At 32.4% G+C, this 27,358-nt stretch overlaps 5 protein-coding genes across 8 annotated transcripts in view; 3 read left to right on the top strand and 2 right to left on the bottom strand.

The window, feature by feature from the left end:
* LOC111002968 overlaps window positions 1-7,613 on the top strand; it is a 41,478-nt gene extending 33,865 nt beyond the window's left edge. For 2 of the 4 annotated variants that reach the window (XM_045633659.1, XM_045633657.1), the window contains exons 11-20: window positions 344-500; window positions 1,170-1,271; window positions 1,680-1,786; window positions 2,524-2,648; window positions 2,909-3,007; window positions 3,645-3,787; window positions 4,338-4,409; window positions 4,888-4,964; window positions 5,806-5,890; window positions 6,713-7,613. In XM_045633659.1, coding sequence (XP_045489615.1) covers window positions 344-500; window positions 1,170-1,271; window positions 1,680-1,786; window positions 2,524-2,648; window positions 2,909-3,007; window positions 3,645-3,787; window positions 4,338-4,409; window positions 4,888-4,964; window positions 5,806-5,890; window positions 6,713-6,852 — 1,107 coding nt within the window. In that variant the 3' untranslated portion in view covers window positions 6,853-7,613. The remainder of the gene's footprint in view (window positions 1-343; window positions 501-1,169; window positions 1,272-1,679; window positions 1,787-2,523; window positions 2,649-2,908; window positions 3,008-3,644; window positions 3,788-4,337; window positions 4,410-4,887; window positions 4,965-5,805; window positions 5,891-6,712) is intronic. The other 2 variants (XM_045633660.1, XM_045633661.1) reach the window with 2 other exon arrangements.
* A 4,922-nt stretch (window positions 7,614-12,535) lies between these two features.
* On the bottom strand, window positions 12,536-15,927 carry LOC111002970 (oocyte zinc finger protein XlCOF6). The gene is made up of 5 exons (XM_022273278.2): window positions 15,683-15,927; window positions 15,288-15,435; window positions 14,711-14,833; window positions 14,095-14,238; window positions 12,536-13,692 (listed from the first exon to the last, which is right to left on the bottom strand). Exons 1-5 carry the CDS (start codon window positions 15,809-15,811, stop codon window positions 12,548-12,550), a joined length of 1,689 nt encoding a protein of 562 aa, XP_022128970.2. The 5' UTR covers window positions 15,812-15,927; the 3' UTR covers window positions 12,536-12,547.
* Window positions 15,928-16,176: 249 nt separating this feature from the next.
* Window positions 16,177-17,189, bottom strand: LOC111002967 (adenylate cyclase CyaB). The gene is made up of 2 exons (XM_022273273.2): window positions 16,780-17,189; window positions 16,177-16,513 (listed from the first exon to the last, which is right to left on the bottom strand). Exons 1-2 carry the CDS (start codon window positions 17,097-17,099, stop codon window positions 16,297-16,299), a joined length of 537 nt encoding a protein of 178 aa, XP_022128965.2. The 5' UTR covers window positions 17,100-17,189; the 3' UTR covers window positions 16,177-16,296.
* Window positions 17,190-17,720: 531 nt separating this feature from the next.
* LOC111002971 (zinc finger protein 43-like) lies at window positions 17,721-20,170 on the top strand. The gene is made up of 4 exons (XM_045633842.1): window positions 17,721-17,890; window positions 18,495-18,624; window positions 18,960-19,061; window positions 19,188-20,170. Exons 1-4 carry the CDS (start codon window positions 17,756-17,758, stop codon window positions 20,168-20,170), a joined length of 1,350 nt encoding a protein of 449 aa, XP_045489798.1. The 5' UTR covers window positions 17,721-17,755.
* A 905-nt stretch (window positions 20,171-21,075) lies between these two features.
* Window positions 21,076-25,845, top strand: LOC110996213 (zinc finger protein 808). Its single transcript, XM_022263779.2, has 6 exons — window positions 21,076-21,285; window positions 21,609-21,753; window positions 21,940-22,047; window positions 22,180-22,275; window positions 23,272-23,397; window positions 24,215-25,845. The coding sequence occupies exons 1-6, from the start codon at window positions 21,142-21,144 to the stop codon at window positions 25,339-25,341; spliced, it is 1,746 nt and encodes a 581-aa protein (XP_022119471.2). The 5' UTR covers window positions 21,076-21,141; the 3' UTR covers window positions 25,342-25,845.
* The last annotated feature ends 1,513 nt before the right edge of the window (window positions 25,846-27,358 follow it).

The following is a 27,358-nucleotide window of genomic DNA, read 5'->3' as shown; positions in this document are numbered from 1 at the left end:
TGCCAGTTCTCGAATCAAGGGCGTAGAACGGAAGAGAAGAACTGGCAATAAACTCTCCGCCACACTTTTTAATCGCCAAGCTTTTTTTTACACAATATTTGTAAGGAGCTGCAACCATTACACCATGTTCCATATCACACATTGAGTAATAAATAATAATAAAATAAATTAAAAACAGAGATTTGTCCTCTATCAGCAGAAGGCAAGGTGAAATAGGAGCACGCACTTACATACTCGTGAGAACAACACACAAATACGTAATATAAACAACTAATATCCATACACCATGTTTCATAATATGACATCTTGTTGAAGGAAGGACTGAAATAATCCGATATTACAGAATATCTCAGTCGAGAGGATAGTCGGTTGGTGCGCAACAGACGCGGAGACGGGGAATTGGTCTCGTGATGGGTCAGACGAAGAGTGGGGCGATGCGCCGACCGATATCGGGTCCTTCTTGCACACCAAGTTGCGTGTTGACGGAGACAATAGTGCAGGTAATTCAAGCTTTCATAGATTACAGAACTCGTGTGTTCCTGGTAAAAAATATTCTCAAAACACTTTTTAAAGTGTCTTAAACATCGTCTCAAAGTTTTTCGTCTGTGTGGCGCATGTTGCGTGACGGTCGGCCGCGGAGTGGGGATAAAGCGAAAGGCGCTCGTCATAGCCAAGGCCAATATGGCGGCGCACATCCGCAGCAGCTGACCGTGTAGTGTATAGACTATTATTTTTAAGTTAAATGTGTGTAATGTGAAAAAAAGTTTAACTTTTACCGTGGTTTCATAAAACAATCCTTTTTTACATGTATTGTACAATCTATAAGGAGTAGTTCCATATAATCTTCAAACGCTCTCGAAAGATATAATCGAGTGGATTTTGAAGAAATAAAAACTACAAACTCAAAATATCATTATTTATAAAAGAGAAGTTAAACTAATTGTAAATTATATTTACTACCAAGTCGTTGTGATACAAATTTATATACCTCAAGTACCAAACGACAAATGTCATCTATCGATGTCATCTGTCAAGAAGAGAACTTTTAAATCCTACAAAAATTGTATCTATAAGCGTTTATTGGAATTAATACGTCAAACGTCAAATATAACGACTACAGACTACAAAAATCGTCTAGGAAAGGATAAATTAAACTATTACCGTTACAGATGAAGAGTCCGATGATAGCGCGTCTGCGATGCCCGAAGCTCCAGCCCACGCGTCTTCATCATCATCAACCACCAGTACTTCACACCTTGACATGCCCAAACGTAAGTTTCCTGGCCGAACGGTCAAGCAATAAATGGCTTCTATAACATTAATTATATGTTACACCTAGCACTCGCTCACATACTCACATACTAACTCTCTCACTCACTAACTCTCTCACATTCCCACCACACATTTACTCATACACTCACTCACACACTTACAGACACACTCACACACTTACTGACTCACTCACACACTTATACAGGCGTGTTGAAAATAATTTATAAAAAAATGTAATAATTTAATTATATTTTTATGGCCTTAAAGTTTGTTATATAAGAGAACACAGGAATTTCTTTACTTAAAAGGGTTCTCAAATCTATTTATTTCATTATAATGAATTTATCTTTTAAATACATTATAATGAATTGTTGTCTAATGAATAAACATATTTTTTTTTATAACAGTTACCAAGGGCGGTGTCGATCCGCGATTCTCGGATGTCGTTAAGTTGAACGATTATTTGAGGCACGGAAGACGACCGCAGTTCTGGGAAGAGAGTTATGTTAAACGGGTATGTATTTAACTGGAAATTTAACTTTGTTTTAGTGCCTATACAAATTGTTATTACTTCAAGTTTTTAAAAATCATAATTCCAAGAACCAATAGCCCGACAAGATGGGGTCGCACCTGTGACGTCATAAACGTCAAGTTTTTGTCAAACTGTCATTCGTAAATGACAAATTATATTTAAATTAAAATCAGTCTCAGACGAATTTAAACCCCCAAGGTTTTTGCTTCATCCTTTATTATATTCTTTCATTATCAATTATAATATTAAGATTTAATATTTATGTAAACATTATGTTTTAACTAGCTTATTCCTTTTTTGTCGCGTTTAGTTTCCCTAGATTCTGAAACAGGCAGAAAGTTATAACTATTGTCACTATATATTTAAAAAAAAGCTCCCCATGTTAACACAAAATATTTACTTGCAAACGTCATTGTTGATTCGTTTCATGTGTGGCGGTTTAGGTACATATTAATGTTAATAACATTTTAATACTACTGCCAAATAATCCATTGACTGAGAGTTCAAACGGACGAAAACTATATATAGTTACATCAAAATGATAATATCATTGATTAAGATTGTTATGTCATTATATTAAATAGCACACAGTGCCACATACTTTTCTTGGCCGGCGGCTGAAATTGATTCTACTGTCGCCATTTTGAAATGTCAGACTGCCATTGTCAGTTCGCACAGACTACATTCAGTAATAGATTTATTAAGAAAAGTTTTTATAGGTTATGGACGCAGTACGCATGAAAGAACTAGAGATGAAGCAAGCCGCTGAAATACTGGGCGTGAGCTATGGCACCTTGTATGGGAGGTATCGGGATGTATATGGATGCATTAATCGACCTTATAGGTAATTAATATAAAATTATATTTTTTTAAAATTATATTTTAACGCCATGCCCCCGTCGGTCACAGATAAACATAAAAATAAAACAGATAAACTAAAAAACTAATTAACTTGTCAATTATAAAAAAAAAATAAGTTAAGCCTTTGACTTACTAAAGCAGACAAAAATCGTTTTTTGTCAACTAATACAATAACAAAAAAAATACTTTTTGTCGCAGTTACAAAAGAATAGTATAGCTTTTATACTAATCGCATTGTTCTAGTACTATTCGCTACACTGAACCAACAAGTAAAGCGCTGGACTCACTCGGCGGGGGCGTGGCCTGCGCTAGGGACAAGACTGGGAGCATCATTTTAAAACAGTATGTACGATTTTTGCAACTATTTTAAAATTTGCCGCTAATTAATATATAATAAATAAATGTTTAATGCAAATATTAATATATTGGATTTTGATAACTTAAAGATCAATGTTTGACACTTATTCAATGGAAACGAATGTTTTGAATTAATAATTTAAATATTTATTTATTATGAATAATTTAATATCAGTTGAAAAAAAAGGCTTTTATTTTGTTTTACAATGTCGCACCGAATTCTATCGCTCCTTTGTTTGTATCTTTGGAACACCTTACATCTAAAACCCAGAGGAGATCTTTAAATTCACTTTACTCTGTTGTGTCTTGAGTAGTTCTCTTCTACTTTGTAATGATCTACATATCTTTATTCTTATTTATTAATCTTAAGATTGGCTTTGTTACTTTTTTGCACAACGCGTTGCAACGTGTCCATCAATGGATAGTCTATGTTCGCATTTAATCTTCAATCGAACGGTGAAGGAAAACTATAGAATCCGGCGTGTGTCACAGGAGGCTGATCACCTACTTGCCTATTAGATTGACATCAAACAGACAAATCTATGCAGAATTGAAAAAAACGTCGCCACTGATCAAATTTATTTTATTTTTATTTTATTTATTTTTATTTTATTTATTTAAGAACCTCTCGTGACTTTTGGCAAGCGAAAGGACCCTCAGAGGTCTTGGATCGGCTTCAGAGGGGGGAGCTGAACGTGGAGGCCGCAGCATTGGTCCTTGGAGTGAACCCTACAAAGCTTGCAGCCTACGTTGCTGATCCAGAAGGTAATATTATTAATTAAACGCTTTTTTTTTCTTCTTTGAGTTCCTTTCAGCAATTGTGAAGTGTTTATCATCATCAGGTTGTTATTTTATGTATATCTTGGAAAATATTGACATAATTTGGTACAAAAATACCTTAGATTGAAAGTTATTGGAAAACTCGTAGCAATATTTATATATATCATCACACCTTTATCCTGAAGAGATAGGAAGAGATCACAGGCATCCACTTGCCATGCATGGTTATGGGTACTTTTGATGTGTCCAGAACCTTCAGGATTTTATCAGCACTCGCGAGCCCTCTGTCAATGATATTATGCATGGGCGGTTGGTATTTCCGAACCAATTCGGCTTAGAGTCCTTCAAGAACGTAGCAATTCTTTAAAAGCTTTGCTTCCCGGCATTGACATTGTCCATGGGCATTACTCACAGTTGCCCATTTGCCCATTCCATTTGCTCATGCCCATTTAAAAAGCATAAGACAAAAATCGTCTTCTTGTCTATTAATTGCCTTCAAACCGCTTTCAAATGGCAATAAAAGTTCACATTTCAGTTGCAGGATACACATTACCGGCGTACATGCCAGATATAACCAAGTTGTCTGAAGGGAAGAAGGATGATGCGAGTGAGTATTCAAACACTGTATATTTAACATCTTATTAACTATAGAGTTTTACAAAACTAAACTAATATTTGTTAATTATTTTTGAAGTGAAACTTCTTTACGCACGCTTGACTTGTGGGGAGTAAGCTGGCGAACGCGTGACGTAAGCGTTACGAAAAGTGTGATCGGCCAAGGCGAACGGAAGTTGAGTGGGGGATATAAGCAAGAGAGAGCAGTGCGCGCGCACATTTTCTTTTTCTCTTCCTCTTCCGTATATCTAAGCACACTGCAGGCCTATTGTCTGTATCACACTGTAGGAGCAAGAGAAAGCAGTGCGCTTGCACATTTTTTTATTATTATAATTAATTACTTGAAGATTTCATCTGGAACATGGTGTAATGGTTGCAGCTTACAAACATTTGTCGATTAAAAAGAGTTGCCGAGAATTAAACCAACACAAATTAATAAACCAAGGTTTAAAAAACTTTCCACATTTCAGACGCGGACATTGAATCGGCGTTTGATCAGAGTCTTCGTCCACGCTCTTACAGTAGAAAAGATGCAGTTATTACAAAAGTAAGTTATGTGTATGCCAAGAAAGTTTGTATATGCCAAGAAAGTAAATTTTGTATATGCCAAGAAAGTTTGTATATGCCAAGAAAGTAAATTTTGTATATGCCAAGAAAGTAAATTTTGTATGTGCCGAGAAAGTTTGTATATGCCAAGAAAGTAAGTTTGTGTATGCCAAGAAAGTAGGTTTGTGTATGCCAAGAAAGTAAATTTTGTGTATGCCAAGAAAGTAAATTTTGTATATGCCAAGAAAGTAAATTTTGTATATGCCAAGAATGTAAATTTTGTATATGCGATGACAGTAAATTATGTATATGCCAAGAAAGTAAATTTTGTATATGCCAAGTTCTACCATCACAATCTACTTACTGCGTTCGTACGCACGGTCCAAAGTCATAATACTCTTCTCTGATTGGTCGAAACAATATACGCGTACAATGATTCCAAACTAAATCATTGCAAATTAAATTATGATTCTTAGCAGAAAAAGAAAAAAATGTGAGCTGTCACGGCACGCCTGGCAGATGTGAAACATCGACATTATTTTGTAAAAGTAATATGCAGAAAAGAACAGACTGTGATATGAACTAAATATGTCATAATTATAAAATAAAATATTACGATTTTTTTCCAGATAACGATGTCTATTTGTTGAATAAACATTATTTTCATTAAATATTTTTAATGTGAAAATTACTACTGCATTTAGACTATATCATATAGCGTGGCGATGCGTCGCCACGGCATGCGTCGCCACGCCAGAAATCGGTTTTACGTGCGGCTATAGATGTTTCACATCAAAAATTTCATCACATTTATATATTTTATATAACGTTTAACGTTTCAGCAGATAAAGAAACCTCCAGGCAATATGGAGGAGGATTTATCAGCCAGCTCTTTTGAAACTCCATTTACGCCACAACCCAATCAAAGTAAGTATACATAGATTCTTATATACTATTGAAAAGGGCAGGAGGCTGATGTTAAGATGATACCGCCGCCCATTGACACTCAATGCTAGAAGGCTCGCGAGTGCGTTGCTGGAACTTTAACGACTTGATTGAATATCGATCTTTAATTAACTAACTAGAGATTCAATAACTCCCTGATTTAACTACTTTACTGCAACATATTTAAGCAGATCATATAAATGTGTATAAAAGGGTATCTGTGGGATATACTTTTGTATTTGTTTCACTTCTAAATATATATAAATCTCCTGTCACGATGTTTGTCCGCGATGGACTCGTATAAATGTAAATTGGCACACCGTGAGCAGTTTGGTCCAACTTAAGAGATAGGATAGCTTAGATCTTTAATTATAGTCGCAATTTTATTTTATTGCAAATTATTTGTTTTTAATTTGATATAATTCTAACAGATGGCGCTGTGTTAAAAGTACAAACGTTTCACATAAGTTCTCCTACCGTTTCCCTTGAATAGTTTACTACTATGTTATATAAACTATTTTGTTCTGTCTCACTGATTTATTAGTTTGATTTAATAAGTATTCTGTGGTCGTATTGAAATATATTTTTTTCTAGAATTTTTTTTTATAGAACAGGGGGCTAATGGGCAGGAGGCTCACCTGATGTTAAGTAATACCGCCGCCCATGGACACTCTCAATGCCAGTGGGCTCGCGAGTGCGTTGCCGGCCTTTTAAGAATTGGTGCGCTCTTTAAATAACTTGAGCATGGAATTTTTAAATAAAATCGCCATACTCAATTTGTCATTAATATAATATTATTGTTAGGCAACGCGTGGCCATCGATCCGCGTAGCGAGCATAGAGTCGCTTCGAGGTGGCGAAAACACTCCCTCTCCCTCCCAACTCATGAAAACACGACCGGATCTGACAATAATAGCCGCGAAACGCGACAAGGATGAAACGTGATAATACTCTGTGGTTAATTTCCATATTAGGCCTGCCTATCCGTAAAAAAAAAATTAAGGTCCCTTGTCCGTATTGGGCTGCTAACTACTTCAATGTGATCTTTCCCAAGATTTGAGAGCTATTGATGAATCGTTTACAGTGCCACATACTTTTCTTGGACGGAAATTTCGCTGTCATGGATATTAGTATTGCCAGTTAATAAAAATTTACCGATATAAGGGATATTCATAAAATATATTCATAAATATAAAGTTCATACTGGCTTAGTTTATATTTTACTGAAATATCTTAATTAAATTTAATTTCTAGATACATTACAGTTCTAGGCAAAGGCAGTGTCCAAATGTGACACAAACTATTACTATGTTACTATTAATATAATTTATTTAAGATACCTAATCAGAACTGTTTGATAATTAAACTTTGCCATTGTAATTAATAATGCAAGGAAAAATAAATAGATTTTTATTTTATTAGATGTTGTATTTGACAGCTGACTGACAATGTCAGTCTGAAATTTCAAAATGGCGACGGTAGAACCAATTTCAGCCGCCGGCCAAGAAAAGTATGTGACATTGTACAAGGAATCTTTTATGTATAGATAGAGGTTTTGTGTCAAAATATAATCTGTAGTTTGTCCAAAAACCCTTTCCAAATAATGTGCTAACATGACTATTTTAAAAAATAATTTGTTTTAAATATTATTTTCATCTTTATTCATAACAACTAAACTAATTGTGCACTAAAAATTTAAAGTTTTTTCAAGTCTGATTTAGTCTTTATGAATAAGGATAGATTTTGCATAGTCTATGTTTGTTTGGCACCATGGCACGTGACATTTGACACGTGACAAATGTCGTGTGTTTTGACAAGTTCCTCTAATCAAATTTGTTGATTTATATGTTATTTCTTATTATATATAGAAATCAAATATATATTAGCCTTATGGAGCGGTAAATATCAAACTAAAGTTGGACTATTTTGATAATTGACAAAAGTCAAATGTCGTAGACTGAAAATAATCCATTTATCCGCTCTGTTGTCTATTCATTTGCAATACTTATATGTATATAAAAAAATGATTTATTAATTTTTCGAATTTCTTTTGAATCTTATTTATAGATTTAAGTGTATATAACTATTATGACCAATGTAATGTTTATTTAAAATAAATTAGAATAACTTAGATTAGCTTCACGAACTGTCCGTATAGCAAGATATATATTTATTTTTCATAATTAAAGTATATGTCAACTGTCAAAATGTTAAATGTCAGTATAGTGTGTAATCTTCATTGACGGGGTCGTCTGAGGAATTAATTATACTGTTTCCTTCTAGTTAATAGGAAAAATATTATTAATTAGATATTATTTAGTCCAACTACGATGAAAGAGCTATGATACTGGTGGAACACAATTCTGTAATATGCGTTTTTCAGGGAAATTCATTTAAATATGTTCTTTTTAGGCATTTTATAGATTATTTCAAAAACTCTTCTACGACCCTACAAAATCCTTAGCACGACGATACTAACATGTTTGAACAAAAAAAAATGGTAAGTGTAAATTAACTAGATTTTGCAAAAGCTATATTTTAGACTAGATAAATTATTTATAAAGAATATATCTGATAGTTTAAGGTGTATAAACTCAAAATAAACCGTCGGTTAGGTGTAATATAGGTTTAAACAAAACTTCACTGTTCCTGAAGCTTTTTATTACGTTAGCTAAGCGTCACAAACTATGAACTTAGTCTGTGGTGATTTTGTCGTTGGTCTGTGACAGAAATAATCAATAGCCTGTTTAAGCTTCAACGTCAATCAGGTTTATGGAAATGTCAGCTGTCAAAATACACGATTTATTGACAGCTGTATTTCCCGCTAAAACTGTCTCGTTTTACTAAGACTGTGAAATTGTTTTCCGTCAAATTTTTGTTACGTGTTGTTTGTAGATGAAAATTTTATACTCTCGAATCGCAGGACTCTTTCGGGGGATTATATTAGGACCACCAAAACTGAAGCGTTCATAGCGTTTTGTAAAGTTTAATAGCAGTTGACGGTACTGTATGATAACCAAAAATGCTAGAAATTTTACAAATACGTCCAATGGAAGTATTATTTATTTAAGTTTTACATTAAGACGTATATACTCATTGATTAAGTTTAAACTGACATTCTGCGGCCATTTTGATAATGGTGTCAATTGTCTTTGTCAACACAGGACTCTTGTTTTTGATTTTTTTATATTTTATATATTAAAGTTATTTTTTGTTTATTGATTGGAAGTCTGCGTTATTAGATTAGGAAGAAAACTTTAAACTTTTGAAACAAATGTAAAATGCACGTTTCCACAGTTCTGATTTTATAGAGATTTTACACTTAAGTAAGGCCCACTCCCCATATGGGGCTTAAATGGAAAATGTATTAAAATTGTCTAGTTTTAAATTTACTCAGTGTCTTTCGTAAACAATTTCCTTGTTCTCTCAGAAACTTAATTAAATTTTATAATAAACTTAAAAAAATTTTTTTATCAAATGTATGTTATTGAAGTGGCATAAACAACAACCTATTTGTCTCTTTCTGTTAAATTGTCTATACGCTGCGAATAAAAGAGACGAATACATTAAATCCTACAATATAGCTGATTTAGTTTGTATGAATAACTGGAAGCCTTGACTACCAAATGAATTTTGTAAGTTTTCTTCCTATTCTACCCTCCCCTTTAGCGTTGTGTGTCCCACCCCCCTTTATTTTATAATCTATCCAATAATTGGATGTCTCGTACCAAATTTTCTTTATAATTTATTTAGTTAAGGACATGTTTATTGTTATAACTCATAGGCTAAATATTAGGTACAAAACGATATGAATGGATATTGCTTCTAACAAATCCTAAATCGATTTATGAATATTGAAGTTTTCATATATGTAACCTACAATGTTATATATAAAGTACACATGTCACACGAAACTTCTTTGCAAATTAATTATTACTGAGGTAAAAGCCTCAATACATAATAATGTAAATGATCACTCTATGTATTTGTATATCTATATTCACATTGTTTACACACTGTATAAGTGCTAATGATAATATAAATAAATAAAAAAAAACATTTGTGCAATTCACACATGGTAGAAGTGAAACCTTCAAAAACAAATATAAATTAATCATTTTCCACTATCTAAATGTGTGTGTTCTTTAAAAACAGTATATTTTAATTATACATTTTAATTTATAAGTTTAATATAAATCTTTAATTTGACAAAAACTAAAACAACGAAAGTTTGAAATTCGATCAAAAAAAAAAGCGGCAGTAAATAGAGGCTGTATAATGCCTCCTATCTCATTTTCTCCCACGTTAAATCATATGATGAATTGATGTTTCTGTCTCTCTTTACCGCTGCATCCGGTTTGAAATCACGACGATTCGAAAGAAGTTTATCTATCTCATTTTCTCCCACGTTAAATCATATGAATTAATGTTTCTGTCTCTTTTTACTGTCGCTTTTCCGTTGCATCCGGTTTGAAATCACAACGATTCTAAAGAAGTTTCACTTCAAAAATTTACTGCACAAGACGTTATGTAACAGAATTGCCATGTTCTAATATCTATCTACTAAACGAATACATGAACCAATAGCGTTTCTCTATCTCCCTTTCTCACTCTCTCTCAATGGGTTTCAATCGCTCTCTCCCTTCGACAAAACGCTGCACATATTCGTGACGTTTCATACGTACAAATTTTATCCTCTTGCGCCTAAAGAAGTTTCACTTCAAAAATCATCTTTTCGATTAATTTTAATATTTATCGTTAAGCAGTGCATTTTAATTATGTTTTTACATACGTCAAAGAAGTATAACTTCTAACGCGTGTACATAAGAACACATACTTTTAATTTTAATACAAATCAGGAGTTTGATACAATTTGTTTAAACATACCATTCATATTGTTTTGTATCAGTAATCATTTGTTATATTTGTAACTCATTTTTATGTAATTTATCGTAAAAGAAATTGAAATTTATGTACGTTTGTTTTACCTTTTCGCTATAACTCCATACCCATTAGGTATTAAAGAATAAAAGTTTATAATATTTATTACTTGAGTTTTATTTGACATTTGCCCACATTTAAACGTCTGAAGCCGTAATCGCCCAGATGAGGCTGTTCCTATACACGCAATAAACACTTAGTCATATTTACCTGAGGAAACCAATGTTTTGGAGTAAGATTCTGACTCGTGACTTATCTAAAATGTGTGTTTTGACAGTTCTCGTCCGTTCTACACAATTGATTTGCAAACTGGCAGATAATGTAAGTTCACTCGCTTATAAAAGAAAAAAACTAAAACCATCTAAGGACAAACGAATAACGATCCCAACTTAAAATTGACTAAATAGAACTGTACTAGACAGTGTCGACAGCATTACATTGTGTATTTCAGATTTACGATTTCACAACAATTTTATTTTTGAATTAATATAAAAGCTTATGGCCCGATATTAGGTTTCATATAGATATTAGTCAATTTTTACCGTAATTTTCTTTTGTATCGTTTCACTTACTGAAGTGGAAATATCACAGGTTCAGAACAGCAAAGCAGTGCAGAAGCAGTGATTGCTTCAGTTTACGAATCTCATCTCTAAGGTTGTAGCTTCGATGCCGGGCAACGTTTGACGTTCATTCTATGTGCGTATTTAAATTTTGCTCAAACGCAGATGGAAAACATCGTGATGTAACTGACATGCCTTAGACCCAACACGGCGTGTGTCAGGCACAGAAGGCTGATCACCTACTTGCCTATTATTTGCATAAAACAGATTCAGAAATTTGTGGCCTACCTAAAAAGTTGCAACGCCACTGATTATTAAAAACAATTTGACAATGATAAACTGAAACAGTGTATATATTTGTCTTAGACTCAAGGCCTGTATTCACTTTGATTAGTGATTAGTGCAGGGGATTAGTGATTAGGAAAAAACAAGTGTGGACGGCGACTGATTAGTGCAGGTTTCTGCTTAGTAAAATGATTGTAAGCGTTTTATTTTTTTGCGAGTGAACTGCGAGTTAAGACATCGCGTGCGCCCTTTCTTCTCCCTCACTAGCAACGTACCTGCCAAACTATATGATAACTGAATTTACTTAACAGAGCCACTAAACAATAATTGGACACTCCTTGCACTATAGACCTGCACTAATCAAAGTCTTGCACTCGCACTAATTAAATTGAATGCAGGCCTTAACAAAACCAGAAAAATTATAAAACAACTAGCAAACAAACATATCTTTATTCATATAGGTAAACAAGTACACTTATGAACGTCAAAAAAATTAAATTAACTTTAAATTCAAATTTACAACCAGTTCGCAAGTCAAGGGCGTAGAGCGGGCAAGAATAACTGGCAAGTAACTTTCCGCCACTTTTCAATCGCCAAGTTTTGAATACGAATTATTTGAACTGGAGCAAATCTATCTCAATGATTAGGATCATTTAAGTATTCGTCACATTTATAAAAAGCTTTATTGATTAATTTACTTTTAACGAGGGCTTTGAATTTATTTAGTGATAATTCTCGGCCGAATTCATTGCATATCTTCGTAGCAACTAATAATAAAAACCAAATTAGATAAATAAAGCCAAAAAAATTACGAGTCTAAAGACGATAATTAAAAGACCATATGTTTTAAAATATTATATTGGTAAATTATAATCTACATGATGCGTCTTAATATGTCCCTTCAAACTACACTTCTGCACAAACGCTTGCCCACAAACCGCACATGCGAATCTCCTATCATTATTATGTATTCGCATGTGTTCTCTTAACGTTTTCTTTCTTGCATATGACTTATGACACACAGAACACTCAAATATCCTTTCCCCATTGTGTTTGACCATGTGAACCCTCAATTCATTCTTCGTAAAACACTTGTACGCACACAATTGACATTGAAAATCCCTTTCTTCCAAATGATCTCTTTTCATATGTCTGGATAAGGTGTATCGTCTATCGAATGATTTATCGCACACATTGCATTTGTATTGCAAAGGAGGACCGTCGTGGATTTCAACTATGTGTTTCTGCCTTTTGAAATATTCAGAAAAACGCTCCGGACAGTGCGGACATTTAAATCTTTTCACTAATTTATGCACCGCATCGACGTGGTTTTTATGCTTTTGCTGCGTTGTGAAGACTTTCTTGCAAATCTCACATGGATAACTCCCACCAACGTGCATACTTTTTGTATGCACTTTCAACCGATATTTTGTCACAAAACCCGTCCCACACTCTTTGCACACATAATTCCTAAAGTGAACATTCATATGGCGTTCGATTGAACCAAAAGTTTCGAATGTAAATCCACACATCTGACACTCGAATTTATTTTCGCGATGGACCAGACGAAAGGGTATCACCCGATCAGTATACTCCGAGTAGAAGTGCTTTTTATGTATTCTCGTTAAATGTGTTTTTAATTCGTTCAAATTAGGCATTCCCTTATCACATAATGTACATTTCAAATCAGTTATATCGACATAAACGACCAAACATTCAGCTCCATATGAATTTAAAGATCGTTTGATGTCCGCCTTGGAGTGTAGTTTATCTTGATGACTTCTTAAATTTGGCAAATCTTCAAAGATACTCCTGCAGTAAAAGCAGGGGAAACCGGATCGATTACGACTTTTAAATGGTGTGACATTTGAATTTTCTAATATAATAGATGTGTTTAGGATTTGTGCAGTCTTTTCTGTTATGTAAATTTTCTTTCCGCCATATTCACGTTCAGCCTCCTCGATGAGATTAGATATCATTTTTGAAGAAATAAGTTTTCCTAAAACAATAAATGATGCTCATTACGCCACATTATGACGGAATTCAAAATAAAATAAAAAAATATTTGAAATGTTAAAATATTGAAAAATTTTTTAGATTATACATTGTTATGATATGCTAGTATATTTCAGGTGAGAAAAAAATCAACTGTTTAATTATAATGAAGATTTAATTTAACATAAAATAAGCTTTACTCACACTCAAGTTAGCTAAAAGGAATTATTATATTGAGAAACAACACTTCATGATCAAGAATGGTATGTATTAATGACTCATCACAAGGTCAGCCCATTCTGCCTAACGACTTTTGTGTCTAAAATGATTTACTTGATTGCGTATGTAGTAAAAGTATGGGTTCAAACACAAGACAGTAACTTTATAATAAGTAAAAAAATATTACCTTTCAGCAAATCCAAATGCTTAACATATCCAGCGCATGCATTAGTATACAGCGTGTCCCGAATAGGTAATTTAGTTAAATCAGGAAAGCGAGCCAATAACTCTGCCTCACCATCTATTTGATCAGCTGTGGCATCATCGTGATCTAAAAAAAATGTTTTTAAATTAAATAGGACCTGATGACCCACAAACCTAAAGGCTGATTGAAATAATAGAGGATTTTATTTTTACTCTTCAATAACCACAAGCGTACATCAATAGAATATAAGAAAAATATATATATATATATATATGTTAATGGCTATGTTGAAGAGAGTGCCTACATCTAGCTATACTCTCGGGGCGTAACTCCAATGATTACAACCGCTTATTAAACTATGTACAGCCTTGGCTTGTACACATACTGATGTCAGGAAATAAGGGGCATCATCATTGGAGATAGGGTTGGCAAATACCCTGAAATTAAATCTAAATTTATCTATTTCACACTTATTCAACCAAGTAAATAAATTATTAAACAACAATGTAGCTGCAACAGATGTTGGACGTAGAAATAAAATAAAGAAATAGACTTATTTGCTATATATTTATTGCATGAACATGAAAATGTCTATTACCGTTTCCATCAGAGTTAACATAGTCCTCATCATTATCAAGCTCCATTTGTTCATTTTCACTGAGAGGTTCCAATTTAACTGATTCTACCTTTAAGTCTATGTCTGTTTCTAACGGCCTGGGTACTGTAATACAAAACTGTTGTGATTTTTGTGATGAAAAATTTTTTTACATGATTAATAAAAATATTGCCTAATTACTGTTATAGACAAATCTAAATTTATAAAGCAATCAAAATGGAGCATTTTTATAGTTATATGTCAACTAGAATTATTTTACAAGGTCTTACATACAGTGTAAACTTAATAAATGTCACTTTTGCTTTTAATTTTTTCATTTCATGAAATGACAATTATCTATTATGTATAATATTCTTTGTATATGGCATTCCTTTAGCTAATGCTAATAACTATCATATTATATTTATAATTATTATGATAAATTTGTACTATTACACAGGTATTGTTGTATTGTAACGCAACCTGATATGATTCTGAATTTAGCAAACAAAAGTCTTAGTTTGGCATAGTAGTAAGTATTATCTCCCTCAACACTTATTTAAGCAAAAAATATACTTACAGTTAATATAGATCACATCTTTATTTGAACTCATTGCTAGTAATTTCTGTTCATTTTGAATAACCATAGCCTTAAATTTATTAGCCCGATGTAGTTCTTCAAGGCAAGATTTACATATGAGGCATGTTAATTCACTGTTAGTTGATAACTGAAATTAGATAATACCAGTCAGTGGAAACACAATTATTTAGGGCAGATTTATTGCTGAGGAAAAAATTACAAATAATAACAACAATTGGTTAAAAAGTTAGAGGTATACAGTCAAAAACAATTTAAAATAAGAAACTTATAACAGAACAGAAAAAAAACGCATTTCGTTGGAATTTAAAAGCAACATTTGCAGGCTTAGTTTATGAACTATTCATCATGAAAAAAAAAAATGGAAAAATACTTACAAATAAATTAAAGCATTCTAAAAACATGTCTATATAGGTATCTCTTTGCTCTTCATATTCCTCCGTCATACTCTTATGATAACCAGAAACAAGGCAGCATCGACATTGACCGTATGATGTTTCGTTCATTTTTATAAAATTAACAGCTTTCTAAAGAAAATATATTTATTCTATTGATAGTAAACAACTCTAATCACAAGATACATAGGGCTTTTAGTCAACCAGAGTAAAATACAAGTAAACATTGACAGCTCACAGCACAAGTGACAAGACAGTGCTGCGCAAGTAAGGCCACTGACAGCAACTGAAGTATCAACTAGACAGTGACACATATTGTCACAGTCAATATAAAGAGAAAAAATTCTATAGATTAAAAGTAGGAAACATTAGTTTCTTCAATTCAGGTGCCAATGGGTATTGGGTACCACTTATCAGGCGATCCTACTCCCCATTTGCCCATTTTCTAAAGAATAAAAAATAATAATCATTCAAAATACTTTAAACAAGAATTTAATCAACTTAAAATAATAAATGCTTGGCATCACAGCACATTCATGTTTCACAGCAATTTATGCATTGCATAGCTTTATACATAATTTTTTTAAATAAAATAACTAAGTTTCATGACTCTTCTTTTCAAGCAAATCCATATAAGCACATTCAATAAGGTTCTCATCTTTAACTTCAAGTTTAGTTTTCAAATCTTCTGCAATTTTCTGGCCTTCTTCCATTGTCTGTTCTGGTCTTAGAACCACTTCAAGTTCCATAAAGTCTCCAAGACCTTTAACTGTGTCTATATGAATTCGAGTCTGGCCAACCATATATAGTTTGCTGGAATTAACATAAACAATTATATAGAGTATTTATAAATCTACTACAGTTTACAGATTTATTATATCATATCAATATGGTATCATAAAAGTTGAGGTAAAAGAAAAAGATAAAATAATTGAAAGAAACCTGCCATCTAAGCTATAAACTCAGGTAGTGTCAGTCACAACTAACAGTGTTAACTAGCACTTGCAGACAGCAGAATAGCATTCACAAATCACAATGTGTAATTTATTTAAAAAAATAAGAATTAAAGTGAAACTTACCGTTCTTTAACAACACGTCCACGCACCCCCAAGCATTGTTTTAACATTTTATCTAACTTCATAGATTTTTCTTTTTCGTTTGAAGAGAATTCTAACAAATCATAATCGCAGATTTTAGGCCCACACTCATCATTTCTCGCATAGCGTACCAAAGTAGCAGATGAGTCTTCATATATTCTTAACTTTAGACGACCGTTAGGCACATTATAAAAAGTATCATCTTGCTTTATTAACTTAAATGTTCCACCGCTTAATTCTTCAGCAAGCTCACAAATTCTTTTTACGTCGTCTACTCGCGCTTTTATTTCAACGTTTCTCATGTTTCTTATATTTGAGTACAATATTTTTTTTTCTCAATTTGCAAGTAATATTATGTAAATTTTAATGAGTACTAAAACATAAAATATAAATTAGAAAATAGAATTTAGAATGAAGCTCAAAATGAGCGGGAATTATCAATTAAACAAGATTGTCATATTTAGTTTTGACGTTTGGTTTATTAAACAGAGTGTTGCAACTTGCAGCATTAATAATATACATATTATATAGCAAGCAAACTAGACTGGATTCGCTTATTTACTGCATGAGATAGCATCTCATATGAATTGAAAATTTTGGTAATTTTAATTAAACATAAGAAGTTTTATAATATTATTTACATATGCAGTTATACTTCAATTTTCTATCGAAACGCCATGTGCATTTAAAACAAATCGCTATAATTTAAATTTTCGCGCCAATCTTGATTTACAATAAGTCAATGTCTGGCATTGATTACAGTGTTGATTTTTGAAATTTTAATTATTTTCGGCGCCAATTTGTCAGCAGTAGTGCTTATAGTGTCTAATATATTATTTAAAACATTAAATTTGTTTATAGTTAGTTATTACAATTCATTTCAGTTGAAATATATTCCTATATTATATTTAATTTATATATTCAGTGAATTGGTTTTAACAGTTTTATATGTAACGAGATGAATTTTTTAATAGAACAGACTGATATTTGTCGTTGCTGTTTATCTTATATTGGTATAGTAGATTTAGAAAACCGTTATGGAGTTTTGCCGGAGGCACTCAACACCATATTGTTAAAATATTTTGGTATTACTGTAAGTTATTTATTTATTTATTTCAAACATACACGCATTAAAATCTTTGTTTTTATTTTTATTCATTTTGTAATCGTATCATTAAATATTTATATCGTTTACGTTACAATGCTGTGTAAATAGAAAAAAAAATATATATCCTAGAATAAAAAAGATATATCCTATTATAAATGTCCACCTAAGATTAAAATGCATATTTAAAATGTAGATTATAATTTCTTGTAAATTTTAAATATATTGTTAAATTGTAGATATATGTAGATAATTACAGATTTATAGTCAATACTAAAATATTAGTGATTAAGAAGAGCGGCGGAAAGTTTCTTGCCAGTTCTTTTTGCCCGCTCTATCCCCCTTGACTTGTAAACTAGTGGTAAATGTAAATTTACAACAACTTTAATTTTTTTTTGACATTCATAAGTGTACTTGTTTACCTACATGAATAAAGATATTTTGAGTTTGAATTGATAGGTGACTATCAATCTGTGATTACGCTTTAATCAGGCTCTCAAACCCCCAAAAACAAATTTTAATAAACATTAGTAAATTAAATCCGTTTTACTTTACTGTTATTGTATTTTATTGAGATGTGTCTTGTTTTAAGCTGGCATCACAACCTGGGCATAGTTATACAGTTTGTGAAGAATGTGCTAAAAAAATTGAAAATATTTACAAATTTCATGAGCAAGTGAAGTCATCTGAGAGAAAATATAATGAGCTATGGCAGTTATATAGTGAGTATTTAATATCTAAGAGAAATAAAAAAAATATAAATAAACTAGATGATAAAATATAAAAAAGTAATTGCATTTTCATGGTTATTTTTTTTATACCAGTGTGCCCTTAAGATGCCCATATATAGTGGAATACCTTTTATTATGCCAGGAAAAACAAAAACACTCATAATAAAGTAAAATAAATAAAAGATCTTATATTTTTATACCTGTAAAATTATTTTGGAAAAAATCTTTCAAAATATTAGAAAATAAATACAGAAGTATCTAAGAGAGTATACAAATACTAATATATCATAGACAAAAATTTAAAACAGTTGTATTCCACATTCCAGACAATAGAACAGAAAGCAATGTCTTTGATGAAAATGACAGACATATAGAAAATTGTAATACTGAGGATCCAGATGAAGATATACCAATATCCAAACTACTAAGTAAGAAATTATTTTTAAAATCCATGAAAATGTTATAATTAACTAGAAAGATTAAGATATTGTGTTTTATTCTTATTGTTGAAAAAGACAAAGGTAATATGTCATCCCAATTAATTTATTTTTCAGATTGTCTACCTCTTCAAATGCCAAAGAATTATAAACAACTATCAGAACACAAAAGAATAATCCTCACTTGTGAAATCGTTTTAAAGGAAACCACAGCTTGCCCCTTTCGACATCTAAAGAGCTGGTTTAGATGCTTTTTCTGCTTAAAAGATTTCATGGAACTTAAATTATTAAGAGAACACACAAACGAAACTCATACGAACATAGATAATGAATTAAAAATGATAAAGCGTTTCCCGCGCTCTCTTCAAATTGACATATCGAATCTCGAATGCCGGAAGTGTCATTTGAATTTGGCGGATGTGGATTCCATGCGCCGCCATCTTAGCGATGTTCACAATAAAGTTATCTATGGCGAATGTATCGCCGATTACAAAGTTGACTCTAGCCCTTACACTTGTCATTTATGTGAGAAGAAATTTCACGTTTTCCGTTCCCTCACAACTCATTTAAACGAACACTACGCTAACTGTATTTGTGATGTTTGCGGGAAATCTTTTATGAATTCAAAAAGGTTAAAAGTGCACAAACGAACACATGAACATGGTTCTTATCCGTGTTTCAAATGCGGGAAAGTATTAAAAACTCAAACGTCGAAAGCCAATCATATGGAAATGCATTCTAAACGTATTATTAAATGTCATATATGCGAAAAACAAATGAAACACTATAATGACAGAATCAAACACATGTCTGAAGTGCATAATATAACACACAATTTTGTATGTCCGTTTTGTTCGCGGGTTTATAATATCAAGCATTATTTAGCTACGCATATTCGCCAAACGCATGGTAATAAAAATAAGAAATGCACAGAATGTAATATGGCGTTTATAACGAATCATAGTTTGAAGAAGCATATGCTTAAACATTCGGGCGAAAGACCCTATACGTGTAATATATGTTCTAAAGCTTATACTAGGAAATATACATTAAAAGAACACATAAAGGATCATGAAGAGCTTAGTAAATTTAATCAATAAACAAATGAAATCAAAAAATATATATATATACATATTTAAAAGAACTGTTTTTATTTTTAGACATACATATTTTATTAGTGGCGTGCGCCAAGTCTGACTCTCTGAATGTATCGGATTTGAACATGTTATATTTCCAAATCTCGACTAGGCTCTCGAATATGACAAAGACATACCTAAGTTAAACATTCTTATTGTACAAAAATAGTATAGATATAAATGTGTTATGTACAATTAATTAAGCAATACTGTTTAGATGTGAAAAGGAAGAGATTGGCTGCCCACAACACAGGGAATCCCAGTGTGGGGGCCAGTGCGCTCTACTTTATCGAAACATTCCTGTATATTGTGTCTTATCACTACATAGTATAAAACAAAGTCGCTTTCTCTGTCCCTATGTCCCTTTTTATGCTTAAATCTTTGAAACTACGCAACGGATTTTGATGCGGTTTTTTTAATAGATACCTAGAGTGATTCAAGAGGAAGGTTTATATGTATAATAACATCCATTAAATAGTGGAGAAGTACTGTTATTTTTGAGGTTTCTTGTCGTAAATAATTACATTTTTTCCGCTTACATTGCAAACGCAGGCTGAACCCTACGAGTTTTATCAAAATAATGTACTAAGTATTGTACACATTGAAAAGGTCTACAGAAAAGTGCGTATATGTCTATATATAGTATATGTCTATCTCTTATGGATAACCCACATATTTTTTGTGGGTCGCTAGTAAAGAATAAAGAAATAACTTGTTATGCTTATCCTCAGGGTTACCTCTAAGAATAAGACTGGAAGAGATTTATTTTTTTAATTTGTAGCTACGTCTGTCAAGAGTCAAATGTCAAAATGAATATTTCGTTTAAAAACGTCAATAGTCGTTCTAGTGACTAGTCTGTGTTAAAAAACATAGCAAAATCTATGTTGATGTTGTAATGTTGTTACTTGTTTGTAATTTTATCATAGATCATTGAAATGGATTTAAATACATATAATATAACTGGAAAATGTAGATTTTGTCACTCAGAAGGATTCCACAGAGATCTAATGAAAGAATACGAAGGAAATAATCTAAGCGAGATTTATTTGGATATCTTTCAGGAATGCTTTAATTTATATGTTAGTATGTTCTTATAAAATGAATATATAAAAAATAACACGGACGTTCTAGAAGTGTAGACTATATTATTGTTTTATAGAAATGTAAAAATCTACAAACAACATGATCTATTGTAAAAACCTACAAATATAAATAGTAACTTGATTTCATTATCTGTTAATCTCACCATAATGTAGAAATATATATTTTAAAATCCAAAAGATCTCATAGCCAAGCTTTCCTATATTTTACTACTACTTTACTATACACTCTATAATTTGAAGTTTTTGTTAATTAGAAACTATTACTCTAAATAGACTAAATATGTGTTAAATGTTTTCAGCTTTGCATTGTTTCAAACCAAAGCAGCCTTATATGTATGTCCTGTATTAAACAATTGCGAGATGCAAACAGTTTCCGAGCAATGGTTGTTAAAGCTGAACAAGACTTGCTGCAAGCTTCAGAACAAGATCCTGTTTTTATTAATAGTAAGTATTTTTGTAGAAGTACTTGTCATTACCCTTCTCATACAACAGCAAACATTCAATGTTAATGACAGTTGGTATCCTCACAATAACAAAAGTTTTATTAACAGGCAAGTACTTGCACAAACTATTTTCAACAATTTAGTTTAAATTACTATAAAAACATAAGTGATTTACTACATTTTTCAGTTAATGATGCATGGTCAAACAAGGACAGGCTGGAGGTAAATTCAAAAGATATGGTTAAATTGGAAAACTGTGATTCAACATTGGATAACAATATACAAGACTGCAATAGTAAGTATATTAAAAAATAAACTAAATTGCTGAACAAATGAAAACGTTGCAATGAAAATAAAAGTCAAATACAAATAAATCTGTGGATATATTTGGAATAAATTTAAGTATTTACAAAACTTTAAATTACAGTTGGTAAACAATGGAATAGCAATACAAATGTGAAAAGCGAGGAAATCTTGGAAAATTCATTAGATTCCTACTCTATAATAGATCAAGATTGTTGCAGTGAGTAAACTTTATTTTTACATACTTTTACATTTCCTTACTAGCTTGTGTTAATTTTTTTTAAATATCCTGGTTCTTGGGGCCTGTAGGCTTCAGCCTGTAAGCCTCATCCCTGAGGTTTACTTTCTATCTATGTCCTCGAATGGTGAAGAAAACCATAACGAGGAAACCTGTCTTAAACTCCCCATTATGCTTTGATAAAAATATTTAAATATCTTATACTTTATGTAAATATTGTTTTAAAAACAAAAAGCCAAAAAGTTTTGGAGTGGTTTACTGCTCTCAGTATGATTTACTGTATGATTCATCATCTTTGAGAATCAACTCAAAGATGAAACGACTTAGCCAGTATGACTTTGTCAAAATCCAATACGTTTTTGACACACGCGAGTCATACAATGAGACAAAAGACTTAGAGCCGAGACCGTCTAATGTCAAAACGTTGTGTTTCCAAATTCCGTACCAATTTCCTATCCAATAAATCTAATAATGCACTTCATAACTTTTTTACATGGCTGACGCACAAACCGTGCAGGCCAAGAAAGGGGAAAAAAAAAACAAAAAAAATGTGAGCCGTCACAGGACGCCTGGCAGATGTGAAACATCGACATTATTTTGGAGGAGAAAAGAACAGATTGTGATAGGAACTAAATAATGATAAAATAAAATATTACGATTTTTTTGCCGGATAACGATGACTCTGATTGAATAAAAAATTATTTTCATTAAATATTTTTAATGTGAAATTTACTACTGCATATAGACTGTTTATAGGTATATAATATGTAACTACTTTTGCATGCATTTGTCGCGCTCCTAAACAAGACTGTTTTATAATGTAACATATTGTGATATATTATTATATTATTTTGTAATATTAATACCATCAAATAGCGCGGCGACGCGTCGCCACGGCAGAAATCGGTTTTACGTGCGGCTATAGATGTTTCACATCAAAAAACTTTATGGATTTTGATATAAACAATTAAATTTTAGGTGATAATGAAATACAAGGTGAAAATGAATTATTATCAAGGTTTGCGGGTTTGAAGCCATTACCCACTCGACGCACTTTGTATAAAACGTACTACAAATTTGCCAAACAGTTGGATTCTTTGAAAGGTAATATTGCATTAATACTTATTTAAGGCTTGTTTTAAAAGAAATGAATTCGTTTATTTGTTACTAGCGACCCGCCCCGGCTTCGCACGGGTACAATGCTGATACTAAATACACTACAGAAAATCTGTGAATGTTCTGCAGACCTTTTCAATGTGTACAATACTTAGTATATTATTTTGATAAAACTCGTAGGGTTCAGCCTGCGTTTGCAATGTAAGCGGAAAAAATGTAATTATTTACGACATCACATTAGAAACTTCAAAAATAACAGTACTTCTCCACTTTATAATGGATGTTATTATACATATAAACCTTCCTCTTGAATCACTCTATCTATTAAAAAACCGCATCAAAATCCGTTGCGTAGTTTCAAAGATTTAAGCATACAAAGGGACATAGGGACGGAGAAAGCGACTTTGTTTTATACTATGTAGTGAAGATAGTGGTACAATTAGACACATAACATAAATCCGCCATATATAAATAGGCATTCAAATGTTATTATAAATAAATAATGTCATATAATACAAACATTAAGTCATAATAAAATAATGGAAAGGTTATGGTTAAGACCTAGTTTTACTATCGCTTTATCAACTTTTGGCGCCATTTGTTAGCATATTTTACGTACCTCTATAGATGACTAGAAAAATGTCAGATGTCATTTATGTTTAGATGCAACATCCACAGAACACTAACTTTAATGACGTTTGTAAGAGATGGAGAAATAGAGAATTGTGAATATTTCTTTAAATTTAAGGCTATTTTTACTCCTGACGCCAGATTTTGCATTAAATGAATTGGAATATTTTTGCAGGTAAAAACGTAAAGGCAACAGATATCAAGGCCCTCCTTCAAAAGCAAAACAAAACATCATCCACATATGTAACAGAAAAATCTACTCTTCTAAATAACATAATGCAACTGTTACAAAATTCAAATCTTGCGCCATTCCAACCGAAACGACGCTCTGGAATCCTTTGCCTGTACTGTTCCAAACCTTTCGACAACTTCCAAAATCTCCATTCACACCAAGAAAGCGAAAACTGCAAGAAATCAATGAAGAAAGTTCTTAATAAAAAATGTTCAGAGTCTCTAATTATTTACGCTCATATAAACGAATTAAAATGCACAATATGTAATACATCACTCGATTTTAACGCGTTGAAAACGCACTTAATGACGGTACACAAACAAAAGTTTTTTCCCTCCAGTGAGAGGGTAGTTCCGTTTAAATTGATTAAGGGTAACGAGTTCATTTGCCAAATTTGCGGGTTTAGCTTCGAAACATTCGGTTCAATCGAACGCCATATGAACACGCATTACAGGAATTATGTTTGCGAATGTGGCGCCGGTTATATGACGAAAAATCGTTTAAAAGTACACTGGAGGTACTCGCATAAGAACGGATCGTTTCCGTGCGAAATATGCAAAAAGACTTTCCCTTCCCAACATAAATACAACTGTCATTATGACGTCGTCCACAGATCTGTGAAAAAAAATAAATGCACGAAATGTCCAGCACGTTTCGCTGATTATTTTAATAAGCACAAACACATGGTTGAAGTCCACGGTGAACCGCCTTTGGAATACAGATGCAACGTTTGCGATGCGATTTTTAAGCGACGCTACGCCCTGCTCTGCCATGTGCGCCGACGCCATTTGGAGATGAAGAATGTGAATTGCGAATTGTGTAGTTACAAGTGTTATACAGTGACAGAATTGAAAGTGCACATGATAAAGCATGTTGGGGAGAGGACGAATCAATGTGGCATATGCAAAAAGGCATATGCGCGAAAGAAAACGTTGAAGGAGCATATGCGGATACATGCTAATGATAGGAGATTTGTGTGCGCGATTTGTGGTCAGGGCTTTGTGCAGAATTGTAGTTTGAAAGGACATATGCGATCGCATCATGCAGATAGCGAATTAGCTAAGGGTTAAACTTGGTGAAGTGGGGTGCTTCCGAAATTTATTAACCCTCGTTATGTTCATTCTGCTTAATAACGTTTAACTCGTTCGGTCAGTGGAGGCAATTGTTTGGACTTTGTAAAGGAAACGCGCAATAATGCACGCTTTATGAATATATGAAAAACAGTTAATATATAATCTTGTGTATTATATCTACGAACAAAAGCGTCGTCATATAGTTCGGGTAGTGCATTTTAAAAAATGATGAAAAAAAATGCTTTCTTTTTAAATCATAGACAAAATATGAATTTCAGTCTGTGCTAAAATGTTTATTATGACTACGTATTTGTATGATTGAAGACTTGTGGAGAATAAAGATAGGGCTCCTTTGTAACTTCCAATAACATTCCCGATCTCAATGAGTTATTGTACGCGATTCCAAGGCACCAGCACTACGTATATTGAGAGAACATCGAAATTGCATAGAAACGTTGGAATCGGCCTCGTTTTTTGGAAGTCACAGCCCGATTGTCAATTTATAATTGTTTTATTTAAGCCCTTAAAAACCCCACCATACATAAAACTTATATACATACTATATTTTCCTTATAAGTAGCTATTTGTTGGTAGTATATATATTTATCGTTCATTAAAACCACAATAAAATTCTTATTTATTCAAATTTCTTAATATATAGTAATTATAAAAAAAAAGAGTGTGTGTACCTACTTATGTACACACGTTAGAAGTTATACTTCTTTGGCGTATGGAAAAAGAAAATATTTATATTGTTCTATTTAAGTTTATTTAAATTTATTTATGAGAATTTATTTTTGATTATTTCAAGTACTACTTTAATAGATCGAGAGCGTAGAAGTAGATATAATAAATATCGCGTCAATATACCGCGACGCATTTACATAAATTGAATGTCTGTATATACGGACTATAATATTTTTCTAATAGTTTCCGCATATTCCAAAACCAACTAAGCAAAAAGGTACTGATCTCAAAGTCGCCAAGAGACAAATACGTAAAAAATCTACTGTATTGTTACATTTGAAAATTTAGTATACGATGAGAATAGACTATTAGCTAGTGTAGTTACTGATTACTTTTCATCTAAATTGACAACTGACATTTCACAACATGCGCTGTGCTGTCATCTGTAATCTAACAAATATTTTCGCCGCCTTAATGAGGGATAACACAAATAAAAAGATGTTATACGAATAATTGTTTAATATAAATTAAATGCATTATAAATACATGCTTATAAAATTAGATCTAGTGTTCTTAAATACATTTAAAGCCGTCTCTGAAAAGCTGCCAAATCTGTGGAGGAAGGATTCTCAACCACCGACTCACATAAATAAGAGTATTTCGTTTTTATTTAACTATCTTTAGTATGTGTTCTATAGTATTGCACAAGTGTAGTAAAAAACTGATCTGGGAGCAGTGGCGTAGCAAAGGGGGGGCGGCGCAACGGCTATCACCTTTTTTGGGGTGACACTCACCCGGTCTCTCAACTTTAAGTTAAGAACAAACACAATAAATCGCTAGCATTATAGCGGGATTTCCCCGTCCCATACTCGCGATCTTTTTATTAATGATCCATGTGCTTTATCATATGAAATTTATTGGTTTTTACTTTCGATGGGGTAACCCAAGGTAGCTCACTGTCTGGGAGACTAGTCAAGATGCCTTTACAATGTATGTAGAAAGTCGAAAACTAAATTTGTATGAAGATTTGTCGACACGAACTGTCATTTCTTACAAATTTAGTTTGAAAATAATTGCGATGCGGCGTTGCAGCGCACCGTTACTGCATCTTAAGGCATCATGACAAAGCCCCCTATAATATAAATTGTCACAGATAATAATGAGAAAGATCAGTCGTCTATGCTTACGAACACAAACGCATATAAAAACTATATTTATCGGTTTTAGCAGATTTTCAGATACTTGAGATTCTTATTTACTTCATTTTTACATAATCTCCTATACAATATCATCATCACATCCTATATATACAATATTTTAACATACT

The sequence above is a fragment of the Pieris rapae genome, chromosome 24, assembly GCF_905147795.1.
Source record: "Pieris rapae chromosome 24, ilPieRapa1.1, whole genome shotgun sequence".
Classification (NCBI taxonomy): domain Eukaryota; kingdom Metazoa; phylum Arthropoda; class Insecta; order Lepidoptera; family Pieridae; genus Pieris; species Pieris rapae.
This window is presented reverse-complemented; position numbering and strand designations above follow the sequence as displayed.